The 26777-nt window shown below is 55.9% G+C and overlaps 2 protein-coding genes across 2 annotated transcripts in view; both read right to left on the minus strand.

Annotated features, from left to right (window-relative positions):
• SEMA4A (semaphorin 4A) overlaps positions 1 to 664 on the minus strand; it is a 28245-nt gene extending 27581 nt beyond the window's left edge. Inside the window, exon 1 of the mRNA XM_019953316.2 lies at positions 589 to 664. The gene's annotated coding sequence lies outside the window, so the exon portion shown is untranslated. The remainder of the gene's footprint in view (positions 1 to 588) is intronic.
• Positions 665 to 7299: 6635 nt separating this feature from the next.
• On the minus strand, positions 7300 to 26535 carry LMNA (lamin A/C). The gene is made up of 12 exons (XM_019953333.2): positions 25955 to 26535; positions 14321 to 14477; positions 12884 to 13009; positions 12430 to 12600; positions 12102 to 12227; positions 11090 to 11310; positions 10774 to 10996; positions 10274 to 10381; positions 10048 to 10167; positions 9569 to 9658; positions 8519 to 8788; positions 7300 to 8233 (listed from the first exon to the last, which is right to left on the minus strand). Exons 1-12 carry the CDS (start codon positions 26308 to 26310, stop codon positions 8207 to 8209), a joined length of 1995 nt encoding a protein of 664 aa, XP_019808892.2. The 5' UTR covers positions 26311 to 26535; the 3' UTR covers positions 7300 to 8206.
• Between the last annotated feature and the right edge of the window lie 242 nt (positions 26536 to 26777).

Genomic DNA, 26777 nt, shown 5'->3' on the forward strand with positions numbered 1-26777 from the left:
TGACATGGAACTCAAAACTTCCAGGAAGGAGCTAAGTTGTCCCATGAGGGAACAGAGATGTAGTCTCTGGAGGTAGCTGTGGCTGCAGTTAGAAATTTACCAGGGTGAGCGGGACACCCGAGTCCCCTATGTCTAGCTCCTGGGAGTCGAGAAGGAAGGAGACGCTTTCTGCAGCCTCACTTCCACTTCTCCAGCTGGGGCACAAGATTCCACTTACTCTGGTTTGCTTGGTCTCAGTTTCCCCATCTACGGGAAGACAGGGTGTCAGGGCCCTATGTCCTTAATGGAAGGAGGAGCAGGAAGTGATTGGACAGAGGTTAGCAAATGACAGTCCCAGGAAAATGAGATGAGGAGTGAAGCGTGAGGAAACCCAGGCATCCTGTCCCCTTAGGCTCTGTCCCTCAAGATCCCTGGGGTTACCCTTCCCCCACTTTGAGGCCGGAGGACCACCCAGAGGGCCCCTTAAGTTATCTACTGAAGTTGGCACACCGATATTCCATGTCCACAGGGCTAGGAAACTGACATCCCGCACCCCCCATCCCACCCCAGGGGCCGAGGTCCTCCTTCCCCACCACCTTCAAGCCTTACCCCCAGCCCAGCAGTGGAGACCCTAACCCAGGCGTCCAAGACTTCCAGCAGAGTCTGTACCGGGCAGGGGGCGGAGCAGAGGCAGGCGGGCAGGGGGAGGGGGTGGGGACCCTGCCAGCCCCCTCCGATGTCCCAGTTCCCAGGCAGCTCTTAAAGGGACCAAGGAGAATTAACTAGGGGCAGCTTAAGGGGGTAGGTGTAGAGGAAAGTGGGTAGTGGGGAGAGGATTAGGTCTGCCAGGGACAGGAGGACCAAAGTAGGGGGCCTGACGCATCCCCTCTTCCTCCGGAAACCCCCAGACTCCTCAGTCGAGCCTTTTCCTCATCCCATGTGACCCCCATTTTGGCCACCCAGCTTATGACTAACACTTCCTCAAATCCTGGCCCTATTTTCCCTTGGGTCCTTGCCCACTTCCTCCCCCCTTCCCCATATTCATGCCACCCCAGTCTCCGGTGGGAGCTGCCAGCTGGCACTGACTGGTACTAAGCACGGAGACTCAGCCCAAGGATTGTAAGGGCCCGAGGCCTGGCCCAGAGGGGGCGGGGAGGCCAGCGCCTCAGAGTCCATCCAGGTTGGCGGGGGTGGGTGGAGAGCAAGAGGCACCCTCCCCTCTCAGCTGCCTTCTAAGTCTTGTTTCCTCCACCCCTCTGGCTGGGCAGGGGGCACCGAGGCCCTGGAGAGACTGAGACAAAGGGTCCTGTCCCAGCCCCTCCCTCTCCTGCTCCCTGATAGGCTGTCAGGGTGCTGACACAGAAAAGGAAAATGGCTTAGCCAGTTACTTCTGGGCCTGGAGGGGCAGGGGGCAGCTGAGAGACACACACACATAAGGAGAGGGAAAAAGAAGTGGAAACTGAAAGACAGCAGTGAGCCAGCAGGAAACCTCAGCTCTCATATCCCTGCTCTGCTCAAAAATACCCCCTGGCTCCCCAGTGTCCTTGGCATTAATTTCCGGCTCCCTGATGGTGTTCTCGGCCGCCTCTCATCCCTTCAGCCTGGGAAGGCTCTGCCCAGTCCACCCGGACTCTGCCTTTCCTCAAATATCAGTTTATTATTTTTTCTGTATCCTTTTTTCTTAGTCTTTTGTTTTTCTTCTTTTTTTAAAGAAGAAAAAAAAAATAAAAAATATTTTTTAAAATGAACAAAAATTCATTTTCAGTCTTTGTCAAATTTTAGTTTAAACTGCATCCCCTACCTGGGATGGTGTTTCTTCTCCTTTCTACCTGGTAGAAAACTTCCCACCTTTCCATGCCCTTTTCCCAAAAGATCCCTTCCTCTGTGAAGTCCTCCTTGGTCCTCCCACAGTATTCTGAGTTGCCGCACTGTTTTCTGGGAATCAGGAGTCCTGGGCTCCTCCAGCAGTGAACTGGGTGACTTCAGGGAAACCTCTCGTTTCTCTGGGTCTCTGCTGCCTCGCTTAAAACGGGACTACTAATAGCCTGCCCCCTAGTGGTGAATGTGCAAATTGGTTCTATCGTTTTGGAAGCAATTTGGCTAGAGGTCTCAGGTTCTCCAAAAGTGCTCACACTGAGTCTATTTCTGAGTCTATGAATTTACAAATACTTATAAAGCACCTACTATGTTGTCAGACACTTCACTAGGTACTGGAGATTCAGACAGACAAAAACACCTGCCCTCAGATGTATGTATTCCGGTACGGAAGACAGATGATGAACAAATACATACATGAAATCTGTGCAGTGAAAGTGAAGTTGCTCAGTCATGTCTGACTCTTTGCGACCCCATGGACTATAGCCTACCAGGCTTCTCCGTCCATGGGATTTTCCAGGCAAGTGTACTGGAGTGGGTTGCCATTTCCTTCTCCAGGGGATCTTCCCGTCCCAGGGATCGAACCCAGGTCTCCCGCACTGTAGGCAGACACTTTACCCTCTGAGCCAGCAGGGAGGCCCTGAAATATGTGCAGTGATGTTAAATGCACTAGAGAAAAAGTAAACCAGGGAGGGTGGCTCAGAAATTGTCAGGCTGAGAATGAGAAGGAGTGTGTGCGTGCTCAGTTGCTTCAGTCACGTCCAACTCTTTGTGACCCCACGGGCCCCGCCAGCCTCCCTTGTCCAAGGGATTTTCCTGGCAAGAACACTGGAGTGGGTTACCGTTTCCTCCTCCAGGGAATCTTCCCAACCCAGGGATTGAACCCATGTCTCCTGAATCTCCTGAGCTGCAAGCAGACTCTTTCCCACTGAGCCACCGGGGATATCCACGAGCAGGAGGATGCTATTTCATTAAATTTGGTCAAGGGAGGTTTTACTGGGGGGGGGGGTGACATTTGAATAGAGACCTGAAGAAAGTGAGGGAACAAGCAAGCAGATATTTGATCGGGAAAGTGGTCCAGGCAGAGGGAACCACTTGTGCAAATATCCTGAGGCAGGCGTGCGCTTGGTGTGTCCTAGGGAGTGTCTGGGTAGTCACTGAAGTTGAGTGGGGTAACCATGAGGGAGAGCAGGGAGAGATGAGCTGCAGGAGCTATCACGCCTGGCTTTGCATGCCATTTTGGGAACTTTGGCTTCTACACTCAGTGCTTTGGAAAGGCTCTGGAGGGTTTTGAGCAGAGGGGTGACCCAACTATTAAAGGACCACTCTACTACTGTGTGTGGAGAATAAAGTGTATGGAGCACAGGCAGGAGACCGATTAGGAAACTAATCCCATAACCCAGACGGGAGATGGTGGTGGTGGTGGTGGTGGTGAGAATGAACGGGATTCCAGATATATCTTAAAAATGGAGTTGGCAACATTCACTAATGGATTGAACTTGAGGTATGAGAGGACAAGAGGAGTTAAGGACGAGCTCCAGGGTATTTGACCTGAGCTCCTGGAAAGAAGGGTGGTCATTGGCTGAGATGGAGGAAATTATAGGCAGAGCAGGTAAGAGTGGAGCAGAGGGGTAGAAACCAGCATATCAGTTTGGGACATACTAACTTTCAGATGCCATTTGACTTCAAGTGAGTATTCAGGCCCTGGGTCAGAGCACAGGAATGAGCTCAAGATTTAAGAAAGAGAGTCACCAATATACGGAGGGCGTTTAAAGTTGTGAACCTGGAGGAAGACTCCCAGGGCCTAAGCGCAGACAGAGGAGAAAAGGATTGAATGCTCGGTCAGTCCCTGAGTCAGGGATCAGGGAGAAGAGGATGATTCAGCAACACTGGCTGAGCAGTGACAAACAGGGTCAAAGAAACTGAAGACCGAGAAGTGGCGGCTGGGTTAGCAGCACGCAGGTCACAGGGACCTTGACAAAGCAGTCTTTTTGGAATGAAGGAGGAAGCAGGTCAGCAGCTGAGAGTTAGGAGAGGAAGTTTGAAGAGAGAGAAGAGGTGTGAAATAGTCATCTGGAGAAAGGGATGACTGGGTTCAAAACAGCAATAGCAGGGGAGGAAGTCCCTGGGTTGTGGTCATGAATTTAAAGTAAGATTCCGTGCTAAGAAACTACCTGAAATATTTACAGAAAAGGGATTCACAGCTGCATTATTTACAATCATAAAATTGAGAATTAATATAAATGTCCAGAGGGGGTGGTTAAATGAAGTGTTGTATATTCATTCAGCCACTAAAAATGGCTGCAAAATATCTGCAAAGCATATGACTTGATAGCTGTAGATAGATAAAATTGAGAGAAAAATCTTTCTCCCTTATCTTAAGAACTGATATGAGAAAGATAATCCTGCCAATAGAAAGATGGGCAAAAGGGATAGAAATATGTTATTCACACCAGAAGAAAAGTAACCAATGTATGTGGATGGAAAAAAATTTTCAACTTCTCTTCAAAGAAATGCAATCTGAAACATTAATGAACTGCAATTGTTTTCCTAACAGGATGGCAAAGATTAAAACCGACAAAAATCCTGGTGTTGGGAAGAGTTTGGGGGCAAAGTGGGCTCTGCTGCAGGTGAGAATGGTAAAGACCCATTTCTCTGGGTAACACATAGCCTTTATAACATATATACCTTTGATTCAGCTAGTTCCCTTCTTGGAATTTATTTCATCGAAATGCCCAGAGATGTGTGCAAAGATACCTGTTCCAGGACACATTATTTATTAGAACCAGGAGAAAACTGTAAATATATGTATATAAGTTGAAAAAAAAATGCTTGAAGGCCTCCCCCATGGTATTCATAGAGGTTATCTCTGAGTAGTGGCAGTATAGATGGTTATTATTTTTTTTCTTGTTCTACCTTCTCTGTAATGATCAAGTATTACTTTAGTTAATGTCTGTTAATGAAAGTTGCTCAGTCGTGTCCGACTCTTTGTGACCCCATGGACTGTAGCCACTAGGCTCCTCTGTCCATGGAATTCTCCAGGCAAGAATACTGGAGTGGGTAGCCACTCCCTTCTCCAGGGGATCTTCCCAACCCAAGGATCGAGCCAGGTCTCCCATATTGCAGGCAGCTTCTTTACCATCTGAGCCACCAGGGAAGCCCCAAGTATTGCTTACACGATAGGAAAAGAGTCAATGCTGTTTAAAAATAACCCATACGGGGGATTTTGCTGGTGGTCTAGTGGCTAAGACTCTGTGCTCTCAGTGACAGGGGACCCAGGTTCAATCCCTGGTCAGGGAACTAGATTCCACACGCGGCAGCTAAGACCTGGCACAGCTAAATAAGTTAATTAAAATAATGTATAAATTAACTTAGAAAATGAAAATAATCCTTATAAACTTTGAAATAACATTGGAAAGTGCTGATGCATGTCAACTGAGTAAAGGAGAATTAAAGTTTAAACCTCGGTGAGGTCTTAACTATGTAAAGTGTATGTTCAGGAGGAAAAAATAATCTGAAGGAAAATCCATCAGGGGGTTGCCTCTGGGTGACTGAAAAGGGATGATTTCTTTTTTCTTCTTTTCATAATTACTTGTGTTTTCCGTTTTACTACAGAGTATGTGTTACATGTTAACTGCTGCTGCTGCTGCTAAGTCGCTTCAGTTGACTCTGTGCGACCCCATGGACGGCAGCCCACCAGGCTCCCCCTTCCCTGGGATTCTCCAGGCAAGAACACTGGAGTGGCTTGCCATTTCCTTCTCCAATGCATGAAAGTGAAAAATGAAAGTGAAGTCGCTCAGTCGTGTCCGACTCTTAGCAACCCCATGGACTGCAGCCCACCAGGTTCCTCCGTCCATGGGATTTTCCAGGCGAGAGTACTGGAGTGGGGTGCCATTGCCTTCTCCGTACATGTTAACGACAAGAATCAAATCGTTAATAGTCGTGTGCGGTCCGCTGAGAGTCACATGAGGTAACCACGTGTGACGCACCCGCTGGGCGGAGTTGGAGCTACCGATTCGCCTGCGCGGTCAGCTTGCCCCAGGTTTCGTGGACCTGCCTTACCCTCTGCCTCGCTCAAGAGCAGGGACGCTGCCTGCTAGCCCGGCTCTCAGTGCTTCCTGCGGAGCCCCCCAGTGTTCAACTGCCGGGGAGCCCACGCCGTGAGCGGGGCTCTGGCGCCCCCAGGTGTCACGTCTGGGAAGCCCATTTGGACGGTCCCATTTAGAAAAGACGGGAACTCCATTGATGCCCAAGTCCCATATTCCTTGGGACCCCCAAGTCCTTGCCTGGGACTGAGAGAGAAAGGATTTCCTTCTTCAGAACCACCCTCCCCAGAAAAGGACCGCTTCCTCAAGTCCATGCACTATCCTCTCTGCATCCCTTTCCCGGAGGCACCTGGCTTGAGCCCCTAGGGAAGCAGGACTTTCCAGGTTTTTCTCATCTCATTCATTTTGCTTTCTCCAATTCTTTTTCCCACAGTCCCAGGCATGCTCTTTTTCTCACTAACTTTTGACTGCGGGCTCAACTCATCTGCCCCAGGAAATGTAAACTTACATTTTATCATCACTTTTTTTTTTTTTTTCCAGAAGGGGAGCATAATGTCACAGAAGCAGGGGTCTGCAGCCGGGACCCTGGGTTCTCTCTGCCATCTAGTAGCTGTGTGGTCGTGTCGAGTTAACTCTGAGCCCGCGTTTCCAGGGACAAGACGGCATGAGGGTCAAATGAAATAGCGCAGAGATGCTTTGGAACCTATAAAAGGCCAGAGGAGGGTTGGTCCCTGTAGCTCATTTTCCCTGCTTGGGGTCTTTTCCCTCCATCTGGTTTCCTCATTCCCCTACATTAGAGGCCTCCCCCTGAGGCTCCTACTCCACCTGACCTGTCCCTTTGTCCCCAGCAGTCCACTGGAGTGTAAGATCCCTGAGAACCCTGAGTACACGGTCTTGTCCGTTTCCCTGTCTCCGAGCTGAGCACAGTCTGGCGCAGACGGACATTAACTGCCTGCTTGCAAAGTCAGACCAGCCCCTTTCTGGCCAACTCCCTCCTCCCCATCTGTCCTTGCCCCGGGTCCTGAGACGTCACCCCCCTCAGACTGGGTCTATATCATCATGTGTCTCAGTATTCATGCTGAGCTCAGGGTCCAGCACGAAGAAGGTTCTCGCTAAGTGCTGGCTGGTTGAAGGAAGTCAGGAAGGAAATGCTTGCCCTCAGGCTCTGCCTCTCTGCGACTCGTGGAGAGAGCCCCACCCTGGGTGGGCAATGCTCATGTCAGAGCGTCTCCCCAGCAGCCACCGCTGGGTGCCCAGCTGTGCACCTGAAGCTCTCCAGTCTTTGTCTCCCCAGGGGAGGCTGGGCAGCGTGAGGATGCAGGTGACCGAGTGACATGTGTCAGACCCTCAGAAAACACACAAGGACACCCACCAACAAAGACACCACGGCAGCCAGGGATAGAAACAACTAGTGTATTGATTCAGGGAGGAGAGAAGGGGTGCAGATGGGAAACGGGAGGCAAGGGGCTCCTTAGTGTTTGCTGAAACCCGCTGCCGCAAGCCCTCCACACTTCCTCGCCTTCCTCCCCTTCGGTGGGGCCCCAGCAGGCTCTCCCCTTTCCTAGTAGGCCTCCCTCTCCCTCATCCCCTACACCCACGTGACCTTGACCGACCTCCAGTAGTGACTGGGCAGAACCCACCCCTGGCTCTAAAGCTAGGTGAAGGCAGGCTCAGACTAACCTTTCTTCCCCCTCCTCTACCTCCCGCCTCATTCCCATCTCTTGTCTAAATAACATACAGAAGAAGCAAACGCAGCTGGGACCTGGGAGAATCGAGTCACCCCGGGGTTGGGGAGAGGAGGGGACGGGGCAGGCAGGGGGAGGAGCCTCTGCCAGGGGTCGTGGAACGATGGGGGCCGGCCCAGGGATGAGGCTCAGCCCTCCTCCCTTGGAGGCTGGCGGAGCAGACTCCACACCTGCCTCTCAGGCACCATGTCACGGGGTCCCCGGGATGGGGGTGGCGGGCAGGGCAGAAAAGCAGAAACGAGGCTTTGTAAAAGCAGCCCCTCTCCTCGGCTCCCTCTTTGGTTTTAAGGCAGATACGGAGTTTCTCGGAAGCAGGGAGAAAAGGGGGGGAATTGAGATAGATGCGCGCGTTTTTTTTTGGCTTATGTTTTTCCTTCGGTATAAAACCACTGTAGAAAATAACTTCTCTTAGAAAAACAAAAAACAAAACATAGAAGAAAAAACAAAGGGCTATTTTTCTTTGGCTTCGAACCCCTTCCCGTGAGGTGCAGGGCAGGGGTGGGCATGAGGTGAGGAAGAAGCATGGGCCTCCGCCCCCACTCCTGCCTGGCAGGTCCCAGGTTACATGATGCTGCAGTTCTGGGGGCTCTAAGAGAGAAGAGAGACGGGGAGAGGTGTGAGTGGCAGTGCTGGGCCGAACCCTCCCTTCCCCTCTTAACCCAGCCCCGCCCCTGCCCTCCAATCTGGGGCTCAGACAGGAGGGGCAGGACGCAGGAGCGGCAACCCTCTAGGATCATGGGCTGCGGGGAGGAGGCTCCCACTCCCCCGGGCTGCGGAAGAGAAGGCTCTCCCTCCCACGGGGCAGCCTGGCCCTAACCCTGGAGGACTAGGGTCCTCTGCCCGCCGGGGGTTGGAGACAGAGGGCTGACTCACCTGGGTTCGGGGTCTGGAGTTGCCCAGGAGGTAGGAGCGGGTGACCAGGCTGTCCCCGAAGCTGCCACCCCCACTGCCCCCCACACTTCGGTAGCTGCGAGTGACTGTGACACTGGAGGCGGAGGAGCCAGAGGAGATGGATCCGCCCACCTGGGCTCCCGAGCTGGCAGACGCCTTGTCTGCGGGCTGCCCGCAAGTCCCGCACAGCACGGTGCGCGAGCGCAGGTTGTACTCGGCGGGGTCCCCCGAGCTGCTGCCTGCGTGGGAGCCCTGAGGAGGGAGACAAGGCTCAGGCCGGACGGCGAGTCTGGGACTGACCGCTCAGGCCCAACACCCAGGCTCCGCGCTCCGGCAGGGTCCAGGCAGAAAGGTGGGCTTCTGTGCTTAAGTAACCTAACTGGTGGGTGGTATAGGGCTTGTTGGGTCGGGGCTGGGCTGGGAAGAGGGGAAGGGAAGGACATGACAGGGGGAAGGGTCAAGAAGACTTGGGGACAGGCAGGAAACAGGAGCTGGGTCTTTGACTCTTGTCTTAGCTACTCTAAGCTTCAGAGGGAAAGGACAGTGAGCAAGCTTGTAGAGCGGCAGGCATAAAAAATTAACTGGGGAGGAGGGTAGGTGAGAGAGACCCTTCTCCCAGGAAAAGTGGGGAAAATGAGAGGCCATGCATGTGACTAGGAGGGGGAGGAGACAAGAAAGGAGATGCATGCAACAGAAGTGGCGGGGAGAGAGGCAGGGCTGTGGGCCCCACGTCTGTCCTCCCTTCTCTGCCCTGGGGGATAAATCCAGACTCTTGTCCACCGCTCCCATGGGAAGACTCATTGGCATCAGAAGTTCCCACTCCCTTCCTTACCAGAGTAGGGCACCCAGACACCTGGGTTCCCTGTTCAAGGTATAGGGAGGAGAGAGAAGAAAAGCCAGGGCAGCGAGTGAAGTTCCAAAATGTTCTTTAATGAAAAGACTTTCTGGCAGGGGGAGGCCAGGGCGAGGGTGTCCCCAGGCCTGGCTGCGTGCCCTGGCGTGGGCTGGGCCTCAGCGGCGGCTGCCACTCACGTGGTGGTGATGGAGCAGATCGTCTCCATCCTCATCGTTGTCGTCCTCAACCACGATCACTGAGCGCACCAGCTTGCGCATGGCCACCTCCTGCCGCAGACACAGGACAAGGCCGAGGGTTAGGGGCTGCGGGTCGGAGAAGGGGTGTGCAGCATGCCCACCCCAGCAGCCTCCAGGAGCCTGCTCGCGTTCTGCCCCCTGTCCCGGCTGCCACTAGCTCTGTCCTCCAAGGCGCTGGAGGTAAGAAACTTGTTTCTACTCCAGGGGCATGCGCAAGGTCTCTGGATAGGAGCGTGATCTGCCCTTAACCATGCTCACTGTCTAACCCCCACCCCTCCTGCTGCTAGGGGAGCTATCTCTGGGTGGAGAGTTTGGGGCCTGGGAGAAAGCGGCCCTGAACTGGGGTGGGGGCAGCTGCCTCCAACTCTGGCCACGGGGGAGGCCTTGTCCAGTCAGAGGCCAGCCCGCAGCATACTCACTTCCCCAGTGGAGTTGATGAGAGCTGTACGCAGGCTGTTTCCGCAGCCCCAGGTGTTCTGAGCCTTCCACACCAAGTCAGTAGGGGGGCTGTGGGTGGCCCCAGCTCCTGCAGCCCAGATCTGGGGGAGGGAGAATTCAGTAGAGAAGGGCGCTCACGCGCCAGCACCCCCAGCCTCAGGCCAGCCCATCCCCACCCGAGGCCACCCCAAACACCTGGCCACTCACCGTCACCACCTGCCCGGCCTTCAGAGTGAACTTTGGTGGGAAGCGGTAGGTCAGCAGGGGGTCATCTCCATTCTGGCGCTTGATCTGCCAGTTGCCCATGGACTGGTCCTGCCCAGGAGGTAAGGGGCAGGTGAGAGAGGCTCCTTCAGGCTCTTAGAGGGTTTATCACCTTCTATTCCTCCCCTCACGGCTCTCCCGGCTCAAGGATCAATAACAGCTACGTCTACAGGCACTTAGGCTGTACCAGACCTACTCAGTCCTTTCATCTTCCCAAGAACTCAAAAGTTAGGGACTATTGTTCATGCCTGTTCTGCAGATGACGATGCTAGGAGAGGTTAAATACATTGCCCAAGAAGGTCTCACTGCACTGATGAGTCCTGGGGCCAGGACTGGAGGAGATACCCACACTTGCCCTGGTCTGATGTGAGGAACAGCCCTCCCCGCAAACTCCATCCCTTCACCTTCCAGGTCTTCTCCCTAACCCGACCTGGGAGGCCTACCTCGTTGGACTTGTTGCGCAGGCGCACGAACTTGCCTTCCTCGTCCACCTCCTCCACGGCCACGCGCCCGCTGGTGCGAGCATGCTGGGAGAAGCTGCTCCGGCTCTCGGTGGACTCCAGCTTGCGCTTTTTGGTGACGCTGCTCCCACTCTGTGTCTGGGACGAGTGGGAGGAGGCCCGGCCTCGGCTGCGCTGCGAGGTGGGACTAGGGGACAGGCGGAGCCTGTGGAGGGGGAGCAGGGTGAGGGGGCCTCGTCAAGGCGGGTGGCAGGCAGGCAGGAGGCAGCAGCCGCTCCCTGCCTCCCCCGGAGCCCACCTCTCCTCCTCGCCCTCCAGGAGCTTGCGGTAGGCGTGGATCTCCATGTCCAGGGCCAGCTTGATGTCCAGAAGCTCCTGGTACTCGTCCAGCTGCTGTTGCATCCTTGCCCGCATTTCCGCCATCTCCCGCTCCTTGTCTGCCAGCAGCCGCCGGCTGGTGTCGCGTTCACGGGCCAGCGAGTCCTCCAGGTCCCGCAGCTTCGCTTCCTTAGCTGCCAGCTGGGTGAGGGGGAATGGGGGTCTGGTGAGCTCTGAAGGTCCCCGAGTATGGAGAGGTAAGGGATAGGGGTAGGGGCACCCCCCCGGGCACACACCACCCCCACCACCCCTGTCTTCAGGTTCCCATCAGAGCCTTTCATGGGCTCTAATGTGGCTGTGGCTGGCTGGCAACTGGGGAGTCCTTCTCAACATTCGACTGAAATCTCTTAATCTGAGGCTAGAACCTATCTCCTCTGCCACAAATGGCACAGCCAGCTACAATATTGATGCTGTTAACACCTCACTATGCCTGCAATGCAGGAGACCCCGGTTCAGTCCTTGGGTCGGGAAGATCCCCTGGAGAAGGGAATGGCTACCCATTCTCCAGTATTCTTGCCTGGGAAACCCCATGGACAGAGGAGCCTGGCAGGCTACAATCTGTGGGGTCGCAGAGAGTCAAACATGACTGAGTGACTAACACTTTCACTCTTTTCCTTTCCACTTTTAACACCTCACGCTGAGTCTTGTGGCAGATCTAAGAGTTAGGGAGGACAGGAATGGTCTCTATATTCAAACGGGAAAAACCTAGGCTCTGAGAAGTGAAGGTCAAGCAGGTAGATATCAAGAGATAAGAGGTAGTCCTGGACCAGCAAACAGGTCATGTGACTCCAAATCCCGGGCTTCTTACTCAGTCTACGCTCCGGGGGCATATTCTGCGCCCTCCCCTGTGGGGAGGGGAGGGGCAGTGGGGGAGGGGACAAGGGGGAGGCAGTGGGCAGTGGCAGTGGGGGGGCGGGGCGGGGAGGCAGCACCTGCTTCTGGAGCTGGCTGAGCTGGGCCGAGAGGCTGTCGATGCGGATGCGGGACTGCTGCAGCTCCTCGTGGGCGGCCCCCGCCAGGTTGCTGTTCCTCTCCGCGGACTGCCTGGCGTTATCCAGCTGGCAGAGAGGACACAGGGTTAGAGCTGCAGGGACCGACCAGGAAGGAGGCAGGGACCCAAGAAGGACATCGCTGCTGCAGCCCGAGGTCCAGGGCAATCTGGGCCCCCATCCGCCTGATCTCCCACAGGACATCTCGGGGAGGGCAGCGGGGAGGGCTGCTGGCGACAGAGGCAGCACGGGAACCCGGGAGAAGGAGCACCTTGGCCGAATAGGTCTTCTCCAGATCCTTCTTGTACTGCTCCACCTGGTCCTCGTGCTGGGCCCGCAGCTCCTGCAGGGCATCCGCCAGCCGGCTCTCAAACTCTCGCTGCTTCCCATTGTCAATCTCCACCAGGCGCGTCTCGTGGCGGCGTTTGGTCTCACGGAGCTCCTGGAAGGGGTGGACCCAGAGACCAAAGTCAGAACTAGTCCTTTGAGGATGAGGCCCAAGAGGCTGAGCTCCCAACCCAATCCCAACGTGGAACAAAGTCACTGTGAGCTCCACTTTAACCTGGGGGCTGGCCACCACTCCCCCCAGCCCTCACCCCGACTCCCCATCACTAGTACAAGCCAGCCTGGCAGGGGAGCTCTGCACACAGCTGATACCCCAGCCCAGCTCTGACATCTTTCAGCACCCAGCCCCAGTCCTCCGGTCTGCAGGACACAGTTCCCACCTCGCTGTAGATGTTCTTCTGGAAGTCCAGCTCCTCCTTCAGGGTCTGCAGCCGGTTCTCAGCATCCACTCGTCGCAGCATCTCATCCTGAAGTTGCTTCTTGGCCTCGCCCAGGGCTGCCTCGAGCTGAGAGGAAGGGGACAGAGGTCAGGGAGAGGGGTCATAGGACACCAGAGCTGGAAGGAAGCGGAGAAGGGGGTCATGTCCAGCACCTCCCTTTATATGTGGAGAAATAGGCCTAAGGGAGCAAGAGCCTTGGATGCCCACAGAGGTGATAACGCATCTACTCCTTTGCAGTAATGACCTTGTATCGTTGCTGTGCTAATGAAAATATAGATAGTGCCTCCTCTCTCTATAGCTGTTATTTTGCTATAGCCACGGAAATATGCCCAGAGTACAGAAGGAACACGAGGGAAGGGACCAAAGTGTGCCTGGGGTGGTAGCGGGGGGCTTTAGGAAGCCCTCAGGAGTCTGAGATCTGAAGGACAGGTGAGTGGGCAGACAGGAGCAAGTGCAAGGGCGCAGAGGTACGAAAGCACACACATGCACTTCAGGCTCTTCGGAAGGCTCAGTACTGCTGAAGCCGAAGGATGGAGCCCTGGGGGCAGAGTGATGGCAGAGGTGGCTGGGCTGGAAGGCAGGGGCTGGGCCATGGATCCATGGATCGCACCCTCACTGCCACGAAAAGATCCTCTGAAGCTTGAGTAGGGGTGCACCTTTCTTAGATCTTCATCTTAGAAAGCACAAGCTGGGCAGTGCAGCTGGGAAGGGCTGGGGGCAGGGCCTGGGAGAAGAATGGCCCAGCCTTGATTTTCTGGCCAAACTGCTGGCTTCTGGTCTCTCCAGGGTGTACTATGGTGGCAAGGCCTAGCAGGGAAGAGAGCCCTGGACAGAGGCTTGGTGGCTGACTCTAGTCCTGACCTTGCTCTGAGTAGATGTGGCGGTGAGACTGGGAACAAGTCTGCTTCTTTGATTCTGCTCTCTAGCTTTTAACATGAGACTAGAAGCTGGAATGGAGAGCAAAGTGTTTGAAAGTAAAGACCATCGTATACATTAAAAACATATGTCCATATATGATCAACCATCAGCTCCCAACTAGGGCTCTGTGGACAGTCTACACTCTTCTCTGATCTTCCAGAGAGGTCACGGCTGTCTTATAGCAAGGCCACACGGGAGGGATCCAGGGCCAGGCACAATTCATCTCAAAGTGAGATGGAAATGGCTTGTGGATTCTTTTAAATTCATGGTGCTAGACACCGTGGGCAGCAAAGGAGGAAGCACTGTACTCTGGATGGATGCAGCAACGCTAGGGTACAGGAATGGCTCTGATGCTGTGGGACAGGACAGACCAGGCGACTCCTGAGAATGCCTGGAGGGAGCAGTGAGTGTGCGTTTGCCGCAGGGACGAGTGTCAGCTGGGTCTCGGGTGGGCCTCACCTTGGCCACTTGCCCCCGCAGGTCATGCAGCTCGCCCTCCAGCGTGCGCTTCTCGCTGAGAGCAGTGCTCAGCGCGGCCTCCTTGGAGTTGAGCAGAGCCTCCAGGTCCTTGAGCCGGGCCTGGGCGGCCATCAGGTCTCCCTCCTTCTTGGAATTGCTAAAGAAGCCAGAGAAGAGTGGCTTTAAGAGAAGTCTGTATCCCTAGACAGAGTCAGGTCCCCCAGGGAGAGTGAGAAGTCCTGGGAGGTCAGCCACAGTACCTGGTTCTGCTATCCCCCAAGCTGCCAGGAGAGGGCAGCCTTGGGTCTGGTTTGCGGCTGCCCGCCTCTGGGGCTGGATTCCCACTTCTCCCAAGGCCCCCAAAACCCCTTTCCTGCTTCTCCACCCTTCCCATGACTCAGTGCTCAGGAACGTGCCTGGGGCCAAGGGCAAAGCTCGATCCCGTGAGATGAATGCTTTTCCCTCTCTCCCCTCCCATTCCTTCCCAAAGAGACAGAACCACCTTTGTCTCCTGCCCCTTCCCACATAGGGCCTTAACCTTCTCCCCCTGACTCCACCCACCTTCCATTCAGCCCAGCCTCCTCCTCTGCAGGGATCCAGACAGCCAGACTCCTAGCCCTGGGGTCTGAGTGTCCCTGACGCTTATCAGTTTGAGTGCTAGAAGTGTCAGTCACTTCCCCTAGTCCCTTTACACACCAGGGACTGCTGGGAGGGAAAGTTTGGTTAAAGCTCAGGGAGACCTGGAATGAAGACTAGCAGGCATTGTATTGACCATTCCCTTTCTCAGACCCAGTCTGGGTCCCCTGATGGGGCAGAGCACAAGGGTTCCAGCCTTCCCTCTCTCTGGGCCTCATCAGAACCTATCAACCACAAGCCCAGCATCTGGCCCCAGATGTGACCCCAGGCCTCCAGGTCCATTTGGGCTCCAGCCTTGAACCTCCACACTCCTCAAACTGGGTAAAGCTTTAACTAGAACCAGTTCAAACAGGAGGTGGCCTCTGCCACCTTCCTTCCCTTTCCGGGCCCCTGATTATTTCTGCTGGATAGTGACCTGGAGAGATAGAGGGATCCTATTTTCTTAAAGACCTCTGGGGAATGCAAGAACTTCCCAGTTGTAAGGATCCCTTCACCGATGTGTGGGGAGAGAAAGCACTAGACCCAGGGAGTGGAAGGAAAGAGCCCAGGGGCCTAGTCCCAGCTGCCATCTGCGACTCATCAGACTTCAAGCATGAACCCACTTGGGCAGATGGAAAAAAAGAAAAGCAAATGTGGGCAGGGGGAGAAAGAAATCTATCCTGGCAAGGAGAGAAGTGGCCCTGCCAACATTTTTCTCCTGCCACCAAGCCCTCGGCTCCAGGAGCCCCAGCAATTCAGTGTGAAGAAGGATGAAGAAGGCCCAGCAGGAGAAGCTCTGGACCTGGACGGAGGGCCCAAGACTGAGGCAGTGTATTCCTGCCACTAGCTCATAAGTCTTCAATCAGAAGTCACCTCCCCTCCAACTGGGCTCCACTGTGAGAAGGAGAATGCCACCCAGACAGGCAGGGGAAGGACGTGAAGATCTCGGGGGAGCACCCCCAGCCTTGCTCTGTCCAGGCCTCTGGCCACATTTCAGAACAAGCTGTTTAGAGCAAGTGTGTCTGTCTCCTGTGAAAAGAGGCCCTTCCAGACCTGAAGGAGCTCTCCCCTCCTCCGTCTTAGCCAGAAAAGCTAAAAATAAAGTCAAAACCCAGCTCAGGTTTTGGCTGCCATCCGGCCCAGCCCCTGGCTGGGAGCACAGCCCCAACTTTCCATGACTTCAGAACTTTTCCGAAGCAGAGGCAGCTGCAGGGGGAGGAAAGAAGAAGAAGAAAAACCGCTGGTAAAGTGAAGCGACACGGCAGACAAAGATTCCGAGCTCCTTGGGCCGACTCCAAGGCTGGCAGGGACTTCCCAGAACAGGCCTCCCTGCCCGGCAGGCTAACGGCTGGGAGGCTCTCAGAACTTAGAGAACTGGGAGGAGCTTCGCATAGGTTTGCCTTAACCCCCTCCTTTTACAGATGAGGAAACTGAGGCACAGAGGAGGAAGGTGAGTGACCCCATGTCAAACAAAGCATGCAGCTCCGGGGACCCAGGCAGAGTCACAGTTGATTCTGGCTGCTGATCAGGACTCCTCCCCCTGCTCTTCCTCCTACTTAGCCACAGGTCTAGAGAGAACCGAGCCAGCAGGAGACAGGACTCCTGATCCAGCCAGCCCGAGCTGGGAGCAGCAGGACGGAGCACCATGACGCTTTCAGAAGACATCTCAAGGGTGTCTCTTCCCTAGTCCCGCCTCCATGGCCTCCTCAGACCCAGAGGAGAAACTTCAGAAGTTCTCCTTGGAAATACCTTTGCTGTGAGAGTGCCAGGCAGACGCTGACACAGGAAAATGCAGCTGCGTGGTCCCTGGCCTCGGGGGCTCACAGCCTGATAACTGCAGGATTTTGTCCTTCAATCTAGCCTCTTCAGTTAGGGCTGCTCCCAGAGGTGGGGTGGTACTAATACTAATACTATTAAACTAATATTAATACTAATAGACTAATACTAGTAATCATCTAAGGACAGCAAACAGAACTGACTGTGTACCCGTTATGGTTGTTGTTCAGCCACCAAGCGGTGTCCGATTCTTTGCTCTTAAAGACTGTGTTAACTGAATCGCCACAGCTTCCCCACTGAGACAGGTGCTAGTCCTAGGTGATAGAGGAAACAGGCTCAGAGAACTCTGCCCAGGGTGCCTCCGGGATCCTGCAGCAAGTGGGGAGCAGAGGTGTGAATGGGTGTTGGATGGCTTTCCCCCCACCACCCCCGCCCGCCCTGCAAAGAAATTAAGGGGGCGATTTTCCTTCCCCTCCTGGAGACTCTGATTAGCACTTAAAAGAGTTGCAATGAAAGGACCCAGACACACCCCGCAGATGAGGGAAGCCACTTGAGCAGAGAGGGAAGCAAGGAAGAGCCTTTGTGGTTTTTTCAGTCAGGCTCCGGGAGCTCCCCTTTGTGGGGAAGCAGCCGCTATCACCCATGGGCTTATGACTCAGACCTCAGGAGCCCTGTGGCCAGGGAGCCACACGCACCCCGCAAGAGACGGCTGCAGCGGGGGGAAGGCACAGAAGCCAGCGCCTCCCCAGCCTCCTCCTCGGTCTTGCCTGTCCACTAACTCCAAATGACATTGCTTCCTTAGTCGGGGTCCCCGGCCCTAACAGGGACTCCAAGCAGACACCGGCCAGGCGTCCAACCCAAGGGGCTGTGCTGCCTGTGCCCCAGTCCACTGGGGGCCAGCAATGGGAAAGTGGGGCACATGCTGCCCCACAGTGGGCTGGCAGGAAGAACAGGGTAGGGCAGGCAAGGGGAGCTGGGAAGGGTGGGACCCAGGGGCTCCACAGGTGACTCATCCTCCAGCAGACAATACCCGGGCAGGTGTCAGGAAATCCTCTAGCGCTCACAGGGGAGACCCTGGCTGTACCCACGTCCTGCCCAGGCCTCCGTGCCACGCCACAGGGAGCCCACTCTTTCCCTCCCATCCGCCAGGCTCCTCCAGCACTGGAGTGGGTTCATCCCAGTGGGCTCCTGAGACAAGAAGGGCTGGGCATCCTGTTTCTAAACTCTTCCCAGGTTGGCAAATCCGATCGCACAAGGCGGGAAAAGTTGGGTGGGGCAGGGCAGGAGAGCAGAGAGGAAAAGGCTAAAGCCTACGCACGAGAGCTGGGAGCGGGCTTGCGTGCTCCCAGGCTGGGGCGCTATTAGGCTGGAGTGATAGGGGAGCCGGGCTTCAGGGCCACTGCAGGGCAGGACTCTAGGGGCTTCTTGGACGGGGGTGGGGGTGGGGGGAAGCAAGGCGCCTGGCGCAGTAAAGGGGCTGCGTGGGCACTGTGCCAGGCGCTGACCTGCCGGCTGAGTCAGCCTCCTCAGCCCAGCTCGGATGCCAGATATGGAAGCCAGGGCGGCCACAGGCCTGTTTGGGCCCGGTTGCTGGGAGCAACTTGCTAGGCCCGGAGGGAAAGGCCCCCATTTCCTCCGCTGGGCTGAGGAACACGAGGCGAGCAGAGACAGCAGGCTGGGGCTAAAAATAACCAGTGGGCGGGGCAGATGGCCACAGGGGCAGTGGAAGAGCCGGGCCAGTCCGCCCGGGCTCCCTCAGACCCGCCCCAGTCCCCTCGCTGACCACGCCCCAGGCTCACCAGCCCTCGGAGTTCCCCATCGACGGGCGGAGAAGAGGGGGGAGGGGAGGCAGGAGCACGGAGATCCCGAGCCCCTGGCATTTCCTGCCTCACTAAAAACGGAGCCCCCTGTGGCCGGGCAGGGCAAAGCAGGGCTGGGTGTGCAGCATTGAGTCCCAGCCCTCCCCTCTCCTCCCAGACGTCTAGACCTCTTCCCAGGCTGACTCCCTGCCAGGTGATGGGGTCTCTCCTGTGGCCACCCCACGCCGGGCCCCCTCGTTCCTACCACTCTTCATTTTGTTCCAGCAACTCCTCCCACTGCAACGTATTCTTCCCTCCCTCCACCTGTCCAAATCCACACCTGCCTCCTTCGTTTGAGCCCTGCCTCAGCCCTGTGCCTCCAGACCCAGCCACACCTCTCTCTCCTCTTCCAAGTCCGCTCAGCTGTTGTTTTACCTGCTGGTTTATTCTCTTTCCAGTTATAAGTGTGTCTCGGGGCTTTTTCTGTTTGTCCCCAAATGCCCTAAGGCCAGAAGATTCATATGCTCAAGGTTTCTAAGGGGGAACCTCCTTCTAGAACAATTCCTGCCCTTTTACAGGTGGGGAAACTGAGGCCTGCAGAAGAGTAGGCTCAGACCCTAAAACCCTGCCCACCCGGTCACCTGAGGACACTCGGAGCAGATGGAGACCGGCTCAGAAAATTGCATGACGCATGCAGGGCGCGCAGAAAGTAGGCAGAAACACCCAGGAAGAGAGCCCGCGAGACACTTGGGCTTCTGCTCAATGGCCAGGAGTCGCCCTAGGACCCAAGTGATGACACAGAGACCTAGCGAAAGAGCCCTCACAGCTGTGTGTGGGGCCACGAGGTTCCGCAGTTCCCTCTCCCAAAAGGAACCACTGTTGGGTTTCTCGGCTGGTCTGTGGGCCTGCCATTGCTCTCAGGTATGGGCAGGATGTGGAAGGGCTGGGACATTCGGTTCCGCACTCTGGCTTTCAAGGCACCAGCCCTCTCTGGAAAGGAGACCTTAAGGAGAGAAACTGAGAGGGGCTGGTGTTCTAGGGACTGAGAAGCCCCTTGAACCTTCCCCAGATGCCACCCTGTGCAAGGTCTGAATGTCTTACACCTGGAAAGTACATGGGAGGATCCCAGTACGGACCCCCGGACCCCTGACCCTCCCGCCCAGGCACATCACCCACAGCAGGCATGGCTCTGCTTCCCCACGCCTCCCTTGGGCGTGACACCCACCACATATGCTCAGGGTCCAAGGGCCCTTGGATCCCCTTCCAGAGCCGCTAGGCTCCCAGCTGTCCTCACCCCAGACAAAGCCAGCTCTTAATTCCAAGCAAAGGGAGGGTTGGGATGGGGGAACTGGCTGGCGCTGAGAAGGGGGACAGGAGGCCTGTTGACATGTTCAGACGCAACTCCAGCAGAGTTGCTGGGCCTGGCACAGGGCCAGCCCTGAGTCACAGCTGCTGGGTGTATCAACGTGGCATTGTGCAGCAGCGGGAGAGGCCTGCAGTCCGAGGTCGGTGCGCTGGGGTCCTGGACAACAGGCGGCAGGCTTCCTGACTAACCGCTCCCTCCTGCCAAACTCCACTTTCCTTCTTCCTGGCCTGTCTCTCCAGAAATCATTCCTGTGTTGTCATAAAAATGCAGGCCAAGGCCTGGAACAGACCAAAAGAAGTCGGGGCCTGGAGGGGAGAAGGATGGCCTAGGAAGAGGTAGGAGGTCCTGGGTGTGGGAGGGAGGGAGGCCACTGGCCAACAGGCGGGACATGCAGGGGATCCCTACAAGAAAGCGATTCAGTTGTCCCTTCTTAGGATGTATTAACCTTCCATCTGGTGGCTCACGGTTATTAACCCTGACAACAGCAGGGAGAAAGTGGGAGCCGCACCCCAAGATGGAGAAAGGAAGTTGGGGAGGACCTAGCAGTTCTGGTCGCGCTGCATTCCAGCTCCAGCCTTGGAAGATGCAACGCTGTCTCCCAGCCAGCAGAGGGTGGCAGTGTCATCAGAGCTTCGGGAGGAGGAAGGGGGGGTGCCTTGGCAATCCCAAACATCCCCCTTTGAACTGCCAGGGACTGTGCTCCTGGAAATCAAGGGTCTCTTACTTCCCTGAGCCAGTCCCGAAAGGGATTCCTGTATTGTTCCCCTCCATCTGTCCCCCATCTGATTCAGATCCTCCTCCTCCTTCCTGCCACTCAGAAAAGTAGTTTTCAAAAAAGGCCGTCCCTCAGTCTTTCTTTCTCTGACTGGACAATTCAGGGTCTCCCGTCCACTCTCTACTCTGCCCTCTACCGTGACTCAGCTCCTCTGCTGGGCCTGGGATTTCGGCCAGAATTATTCCTGGTTTCGACAGGCAGGATTCAGGCTTCCTCACAAAAGGACAGGGGAGCGTGGCCCCCTACTCTGCCCCACCTCCTTCCCAAACTATCCCCTTCCTTGAGTGTTAAGGGACAAGACCTCCTCACAGCCCAGCCTCAGGCTGGGGGAGCCAGAATGGGGCAGGAAGAGTAGAAGGTGGGCAGTTCAAGGTCACCCTGCACCTCCCTCTGATTCCGGGCCATGCTGTCTAATCCCAGCCAGCACTAAGGTAAGAGTCCTGCCTGCCCCAGAGCCTCCACTTCTTCTCCAGCACAGGTCCATGGGACTCTCCTGCATGGTACAGCCTCAAGGGAGGTATGCTCAAAATATAGTGTCCTTTCCTACTAGTAATAAAAACAAAGTCTAAGCCAAGAGTGTAATGTCATAATAATAACCTGTTTTTCACAAACTTTCTTGGAAAAAGAGAGGAGGGTGTTAGTACTTTTAATTCCACAGCTTGTGGGAAATATTTCTATTGAGAATAGCATTGGCTATTAACTATTTTCACATTAATTATACCTGATTTTTATATGCATAGCTTGGTATTTTAGAGAACTGTTTTCACACTTTGTGGGTCATGGTACTACTTCGGAACTGGAGGCATCTCTGGAGATCTTCCGCCCTAACCCCTTTCTTTTACAGCTAGGGAAATCCAGAGGTGGAGGGTGAATTCTTCAAGGTCACACAGCAGTTCAGAGGCAGGGCTAAGCCTGGAACTAAGGACACCGAAGGCCAGGGCTATTTTCACTGCCTCACACTACCTGTCAGTTTGTTGGTAGATCACCTTGCCTTTTGTTAAATGACAGGAGACCCTGCACCATCCCCCACAGAACCTCTTTCCCCGGCATCTCCAAGAATATTAGAGCTTAGCCTGTGTCATCTTCAGTTCAGGAGCCGGGGTTCGAGGGGCCAGGGAGGTAAGAATGGAATGAACTGCCCTGGACCTCTGGGCCAGACCTGGTCCTGGCTGTTGGAGCTGCTAAAGGTGGTCAGGGGCTGGGGAGGAGGGAGACTGGGGGGTGGGGGGAGGAGGGCACAGGGGAGCAGGGGGCACAGTGGGTAGGTAAAGCCATCTCCTCCCAGTTGTCCCCCCAGCTGTCCCTGCCTTCAGCCCTGACACTGAGCTACTGAATCACTGGGGATGGGCCTGGGAGTGCAGACAATGGGCACATTCCATGCAAGAGTAAGCCTCAGATCCCTGGAGGCCAGGGGATGTGCCAGGGACAGGGCATCAATCTTGGGAAGGCCATCAGCACCTTAGCAGGAATTACAGTCTTTCTTGTTTCTCTTGGTCTCCTCAAGCACTTACAGCTCAGCCCCTGGGGTTAACTGTACTTTCTTCTTTCCATTTGAATAAGAATGTGGACTTCAGGGTGAGGGGTAGCGTGGAGAAATGACAACAGCAGCACACGCAGCATCCTCAAAGGCCAGCATCCCCGCTATCCTTATATATCTGCCAAAGGGCACACTTTCTTACACATCCAGGGAGGCAATTCCCATGACAAGTCCCAAGACAGTCTCAAGACAGGAGTTACCAGCCTCTCACAGCTCATGATTCAGGGCCTGGAAGGGTCCTGGGTCTTTCCAGGTATGGGCTGTGGCAAAGGCTGTTGATCAAGTGATAACAGGCCCTGCAGGACGGCAGAACATTAAGGCAACCCTGGCCTCAGAGCAGAATCTCCAGAGTGCAGGGGTGCACTTCAGTCACCCCAACCCTCCTTCCACATCCTCCAACCTGTCCCCGAAGCTAGAGAAGTGAGGTGTAATGATGTGTGTGTGTGCATGCTAAGTCACTTCTGTCATGCAGCCTTATGGACTGTAGCCCCCAGGCTCCTCTGTCCATGGGGATTCTCCAGGCAAGAATACTGGAGTGGGTTGCCATGCCCTCCTCCAGGGGATCTTCCCAACCCAGGAATCGAACTCCCATCTCTTAGGTCTCCCACATTGGCAGGCGAATCCTTTACCACTAGCGCCACTTGGGAAGCCCAAGGTTTAACGGTAGGAGCACTCAAAATGAGAGTCAGAAGACGCGTGCTCAAGTCCGGGCCTGTCACTCATTGGCTGTGTGACACGGGACAAGCCTTCGCACCTCTCTGGTTTTCCCTGTTCTTATCCTGATGAGAGCTTGGAAGAACCTGGGGCTGCAGGTCCCCGCGTGTCCTGACTGAGGCCATCATGTAAGGCGGGCAATTCAGGAAGTTGTCGGGCACCCAAGGCCTTGTTCGGGGGGAAGGGATACTTCTGCTTTGTGGGTCTGGGATCTCCCCACTTCTGACTCAGCCTTCCTCTACCAGTTCCGTTTGGGAAGACACAGACCCTGCCACCAACCCGCAGCCCAAGCCCGTAACTCTGGACTCTGCTCTAGAACTACCTGTGTGCACGGTCTGTCAGGAGCCCTGGTTCCAGACCACCAACTAAGGAAGGAGGCAGAAAAGGCTCCCAGGATGCAGTGGGGAGCGGGGAGCAGGGATGCAGACACTCAGGCCCCCACCCCTCCCTGTAAGACATCTGCTGTCTCCACCCTGTCTCTTGCAAAGCCACTGGGGTGGGAGGGAGGGGGGCAGTATCTGAGTCATCCACCCAGCTGTCCTGACTGGGATGGGGCCTAGCTCCAAGCCTCGACCCCAGGCCGGCCTTCCCTGATGCTTTTAACCTCCTCTTTCCTCCCGCGAGTAGGTGTTCAAAACCCCCGGGCTCCAAAATAAAGGATGTGAGTCTGTGTTTGTGGGCAGGAGCAGTGTTTCTGCTTGGAGCCTGTAACCCAGCCTGATGAGAGGGGGCCCCAAAGCCCTGGGTGTGGTCAAGGTACCCAGGCTGGGCCAGGAGTCACCACAAGATCTTACAGATAGCTCTGCATCCCAACCCAAAGCCTGGCCCTGAACTCTGAGCTCTAATTAAACATTAAACCAGACAACACCTTCTCTCTAGGCTTTAGTGGGAGGAGTTAGGACAATGCCTTTCTTCCTCTCCCAAATTCTTCGTGCCATTCTTCACCTCACCCTGAGCAAAGCAGACACAAAAGGGAGCAAGAAATCCTTGTTCCTCCCACTGGGGACATAGAAGGGGACAGAAACCCCAATCTGAGTCCTCTTGGTCTCCACCCAGCCTCCTATCAGCCTAGGATCCAGGTGTGCAAAACCACCCCACCTCTTCCGGAAGCCCAGCACCCCCAGCCAGGATCAGTGGGGGAGAGGAGAGGCAGGCAGCTAAATATAACAAGTACACACACCACCCCCGGCCCTGTCCCACGTGTGCGCACACCCGCCTGGTGTCCCAGACCGGGACAGCTGCACCAGGGGGCAGAGACGGACTGGCGTGGCTGGGTTAGCGAGAGACCGTAGACTCCACTCTTTCTGTTCCCTGATCAACACCTTCCCCAGAAAAAGACCTGCTAAGAATGCCCTTGGCAGGGACGTGCAAGGTAGTAGTTTGGTAGCTGGGTAAACTAGTTTAGAACACTAATCCTCTGGGACTCCCCTAGCTTGCCTCTTATCTGCCCTGTTAACTAAGTTATTCATATCACCAGAGGACAACGACAGGAATGATCCCTTTCAACAGAAATAGTCACTCTGAGTTCCCTGGTGGCCTAATGGTTAGGATTCCTGGCTTTGGATCCCTGGTCTGATCGGGGAACTGACACCCACCAAGCCTGGGCTTGAGGGTGGCGGGGGCGGGGGAGAGTCACCTGCCTGCCCACACCATTTCCACCTACTCTTCACTAGGGGATGATATATCTGCCACACCCACCGTGCCAGGGCTGGGGGCTAGCGAAGGGGTATAAAGACTGGCCAATACACAGCGCTTCTGAGAAGAGCATGAGCCTGGAGAAGACAACGCAAAGGGGAAGAAGGGGACAAACCATTACAGCCTCAACCAGGGATCTCCAAGCACCTTCAGTGCTCTCTGGCTGAGGTCTTCACAGAAAACAAATCCGTGGGGAGCTGAAGAGGGCCTAAACTTCCCAGCTCCAAAGGCCTTTTTAGAAAAGAGGGAGGAGACTAGTAGGGTGCGGTAGGGTGGGGCAGGGATGGGTAAGGTAGGAGGGGCCTGAGCCTTCCAACGGCTGGATTTCAAAAATGTCACAGTATTCCAGTAGTTTAATAAGGCAAAGAACAATAACCAAAAAAAAAAAAAAAGTCCCAGTGGCTGAGAGGACGACCAGGGCAAAAGCTGCTAGGCTTGGCTGGGAAAATGAAAGTGGCTCACCCCAAGAAGGGAGGCAGGGAGGGACAGAGTCCATATCCTCCTCCGAAGACTCCAGGGAGAGGGTGAGGGTGTGGAGGTGGGGAAGGGGAGGCACAGACCTGGGCATACATAACACAACTTCCTGAGCCGGGAGCCTCTGCCCTCGGTCTCCCTCCCTCCCTTGCATTCCTGGGCCAAGCAGGCCAAGGGCTGTGGGAGCTGCGGGGGAGCGGCTCTCCTGGAGCTGATCGGTGGGCCTGTCAGAGGCCAGGGGAAGTCCCAGACATGCAGGGAGTAAAGGAGCACTTCAAAACTCTTAACAGGAACCCGGGAAAGGGTTGGGCAGTGGGGACCATCGCCGTGCCCCTGCAGGGGGAAAAGGCGGGCACCCGGCTTTGGTGACCTCTCTCTGGCACCACTGGACACCTCCCTAAACAGCCTAGGAGCTCTGTTTTAGTGGGAGTCATGTCCTCAGAGCCAGGCTGGGCAAAGTTGGCACGGTGCCAAGGCTGCCAAGAAAGTTCCAACAGGACCCCTTCACCCACTCCTAAGTGTCTTGGGTGCCTAGATGTCTTAGACCTGGCAAGGCCAGTTCAGCTTTGCTCAAGGCCCTCTCCCAGGCCCCAAATAACTGGCAAATCCCACCCTGACAGAATGTGGGCCTGCCACCAGCTCCTACTTGGCCCTGATGAACCCCGCCATTCCTTATATACCCCACCCTCTCCCCGAGACCTCTCCCTTCTCAGTCCTGTCTTGACAATTTCCCTTGGCACTGCCAGGCACTCGCTGGGGGCAGTTCCGGGAGGGAGGAAACTATACGGGCAAAGTTATCAACCGCCTGGAGCCCGGGCAGGGGCGGCAGTCCGTCTGCCCTCGCTGCTCCTCCCGGCCCCACGCCGCCACCTGGGGCACTCACCGTGCCTTGAGCTCCTTGAACTCCTCTCGCACTTTGCTCAGCTCCAGCTGCAGGCGGGCGCGCTCCTTGGCCACCGAGTCAAGGGTCTTGCGGGCATCCCCCAGCTCGGCCTCGTAGGCGGCCTTTATGCCAGACACCTCGCGGCTGACCACCTCCTCAGACTCAGTGATGCGAAGGCGCAGACCTGCATTCTCCGTTTCCAGCGACCGCACACGGTCGATGTAGACAGCCAAGCGGTCATTGAGCTCCTGTAGGTCTTCCTTCTCCTGCAGCCGGGTGATGCGGGTGGGTGACAGCGGGGTGGAGCTGGCCTGCGCCCCGCTGCGGGTGGCGCGCCGCTGGGACGGGGTCTCCATGGCCGGCAGGGTGGCAGCACTGCCCGAGGGGCAGAGGTCCCGGGAAGGACGCGGGGCTCAGGCCGAAGGACAGAGACTGCTGGGGTAGGAGCGCGCCGGCCGGCTGGCTCTCGGCTGGCTCCTGGCAGGCTTGTGGATCTGGGCCGGGCGCTGTCAGACCTCGGGATCTGGGCTGGCCGGTGTGGATGCGGAGCTCCCGCGAACACTCTGAGTCACCGGCTCCTGGGCAAAGGCTCTAATAGGTCTAGGGAATGGGAGGAGGGGCCACTCTCTTAAAGGGGCCGTCGCTTAACCACAGGGGTGGGAGAGGGAGGGCTGAGCAGGGGAGACGACTGCCCTGGGTAGGGCCCCACCCTCCCTCAGGCACCCCCACGTGCCTGGGGCTTCCCTGAAGCTCGTCTCTAGGTCTCTACCTGCTCAGAGATCCAAGCTGAAAGCTTGCTCCCACTGCCTCTGGCCTTAGAAGG

The sequence above is a fragment of the Bos indicus genome, chromosome 3 (genome assembly GCF_029378745.1).
Source record: "Bos indicus isolate NIAB-ARS_2022 breed Sahiwal x Tharparkar chromosome 3, NIAB-ARS_B.indTharparkar_mat_pri_1.0, whole genome shotgun sequence".
Lineage (NCBI taxonomy): Eukaryota > Metazoa > Chordata > Mammalia > Artiodactyla > Bovidae > Bos > Bos indicus.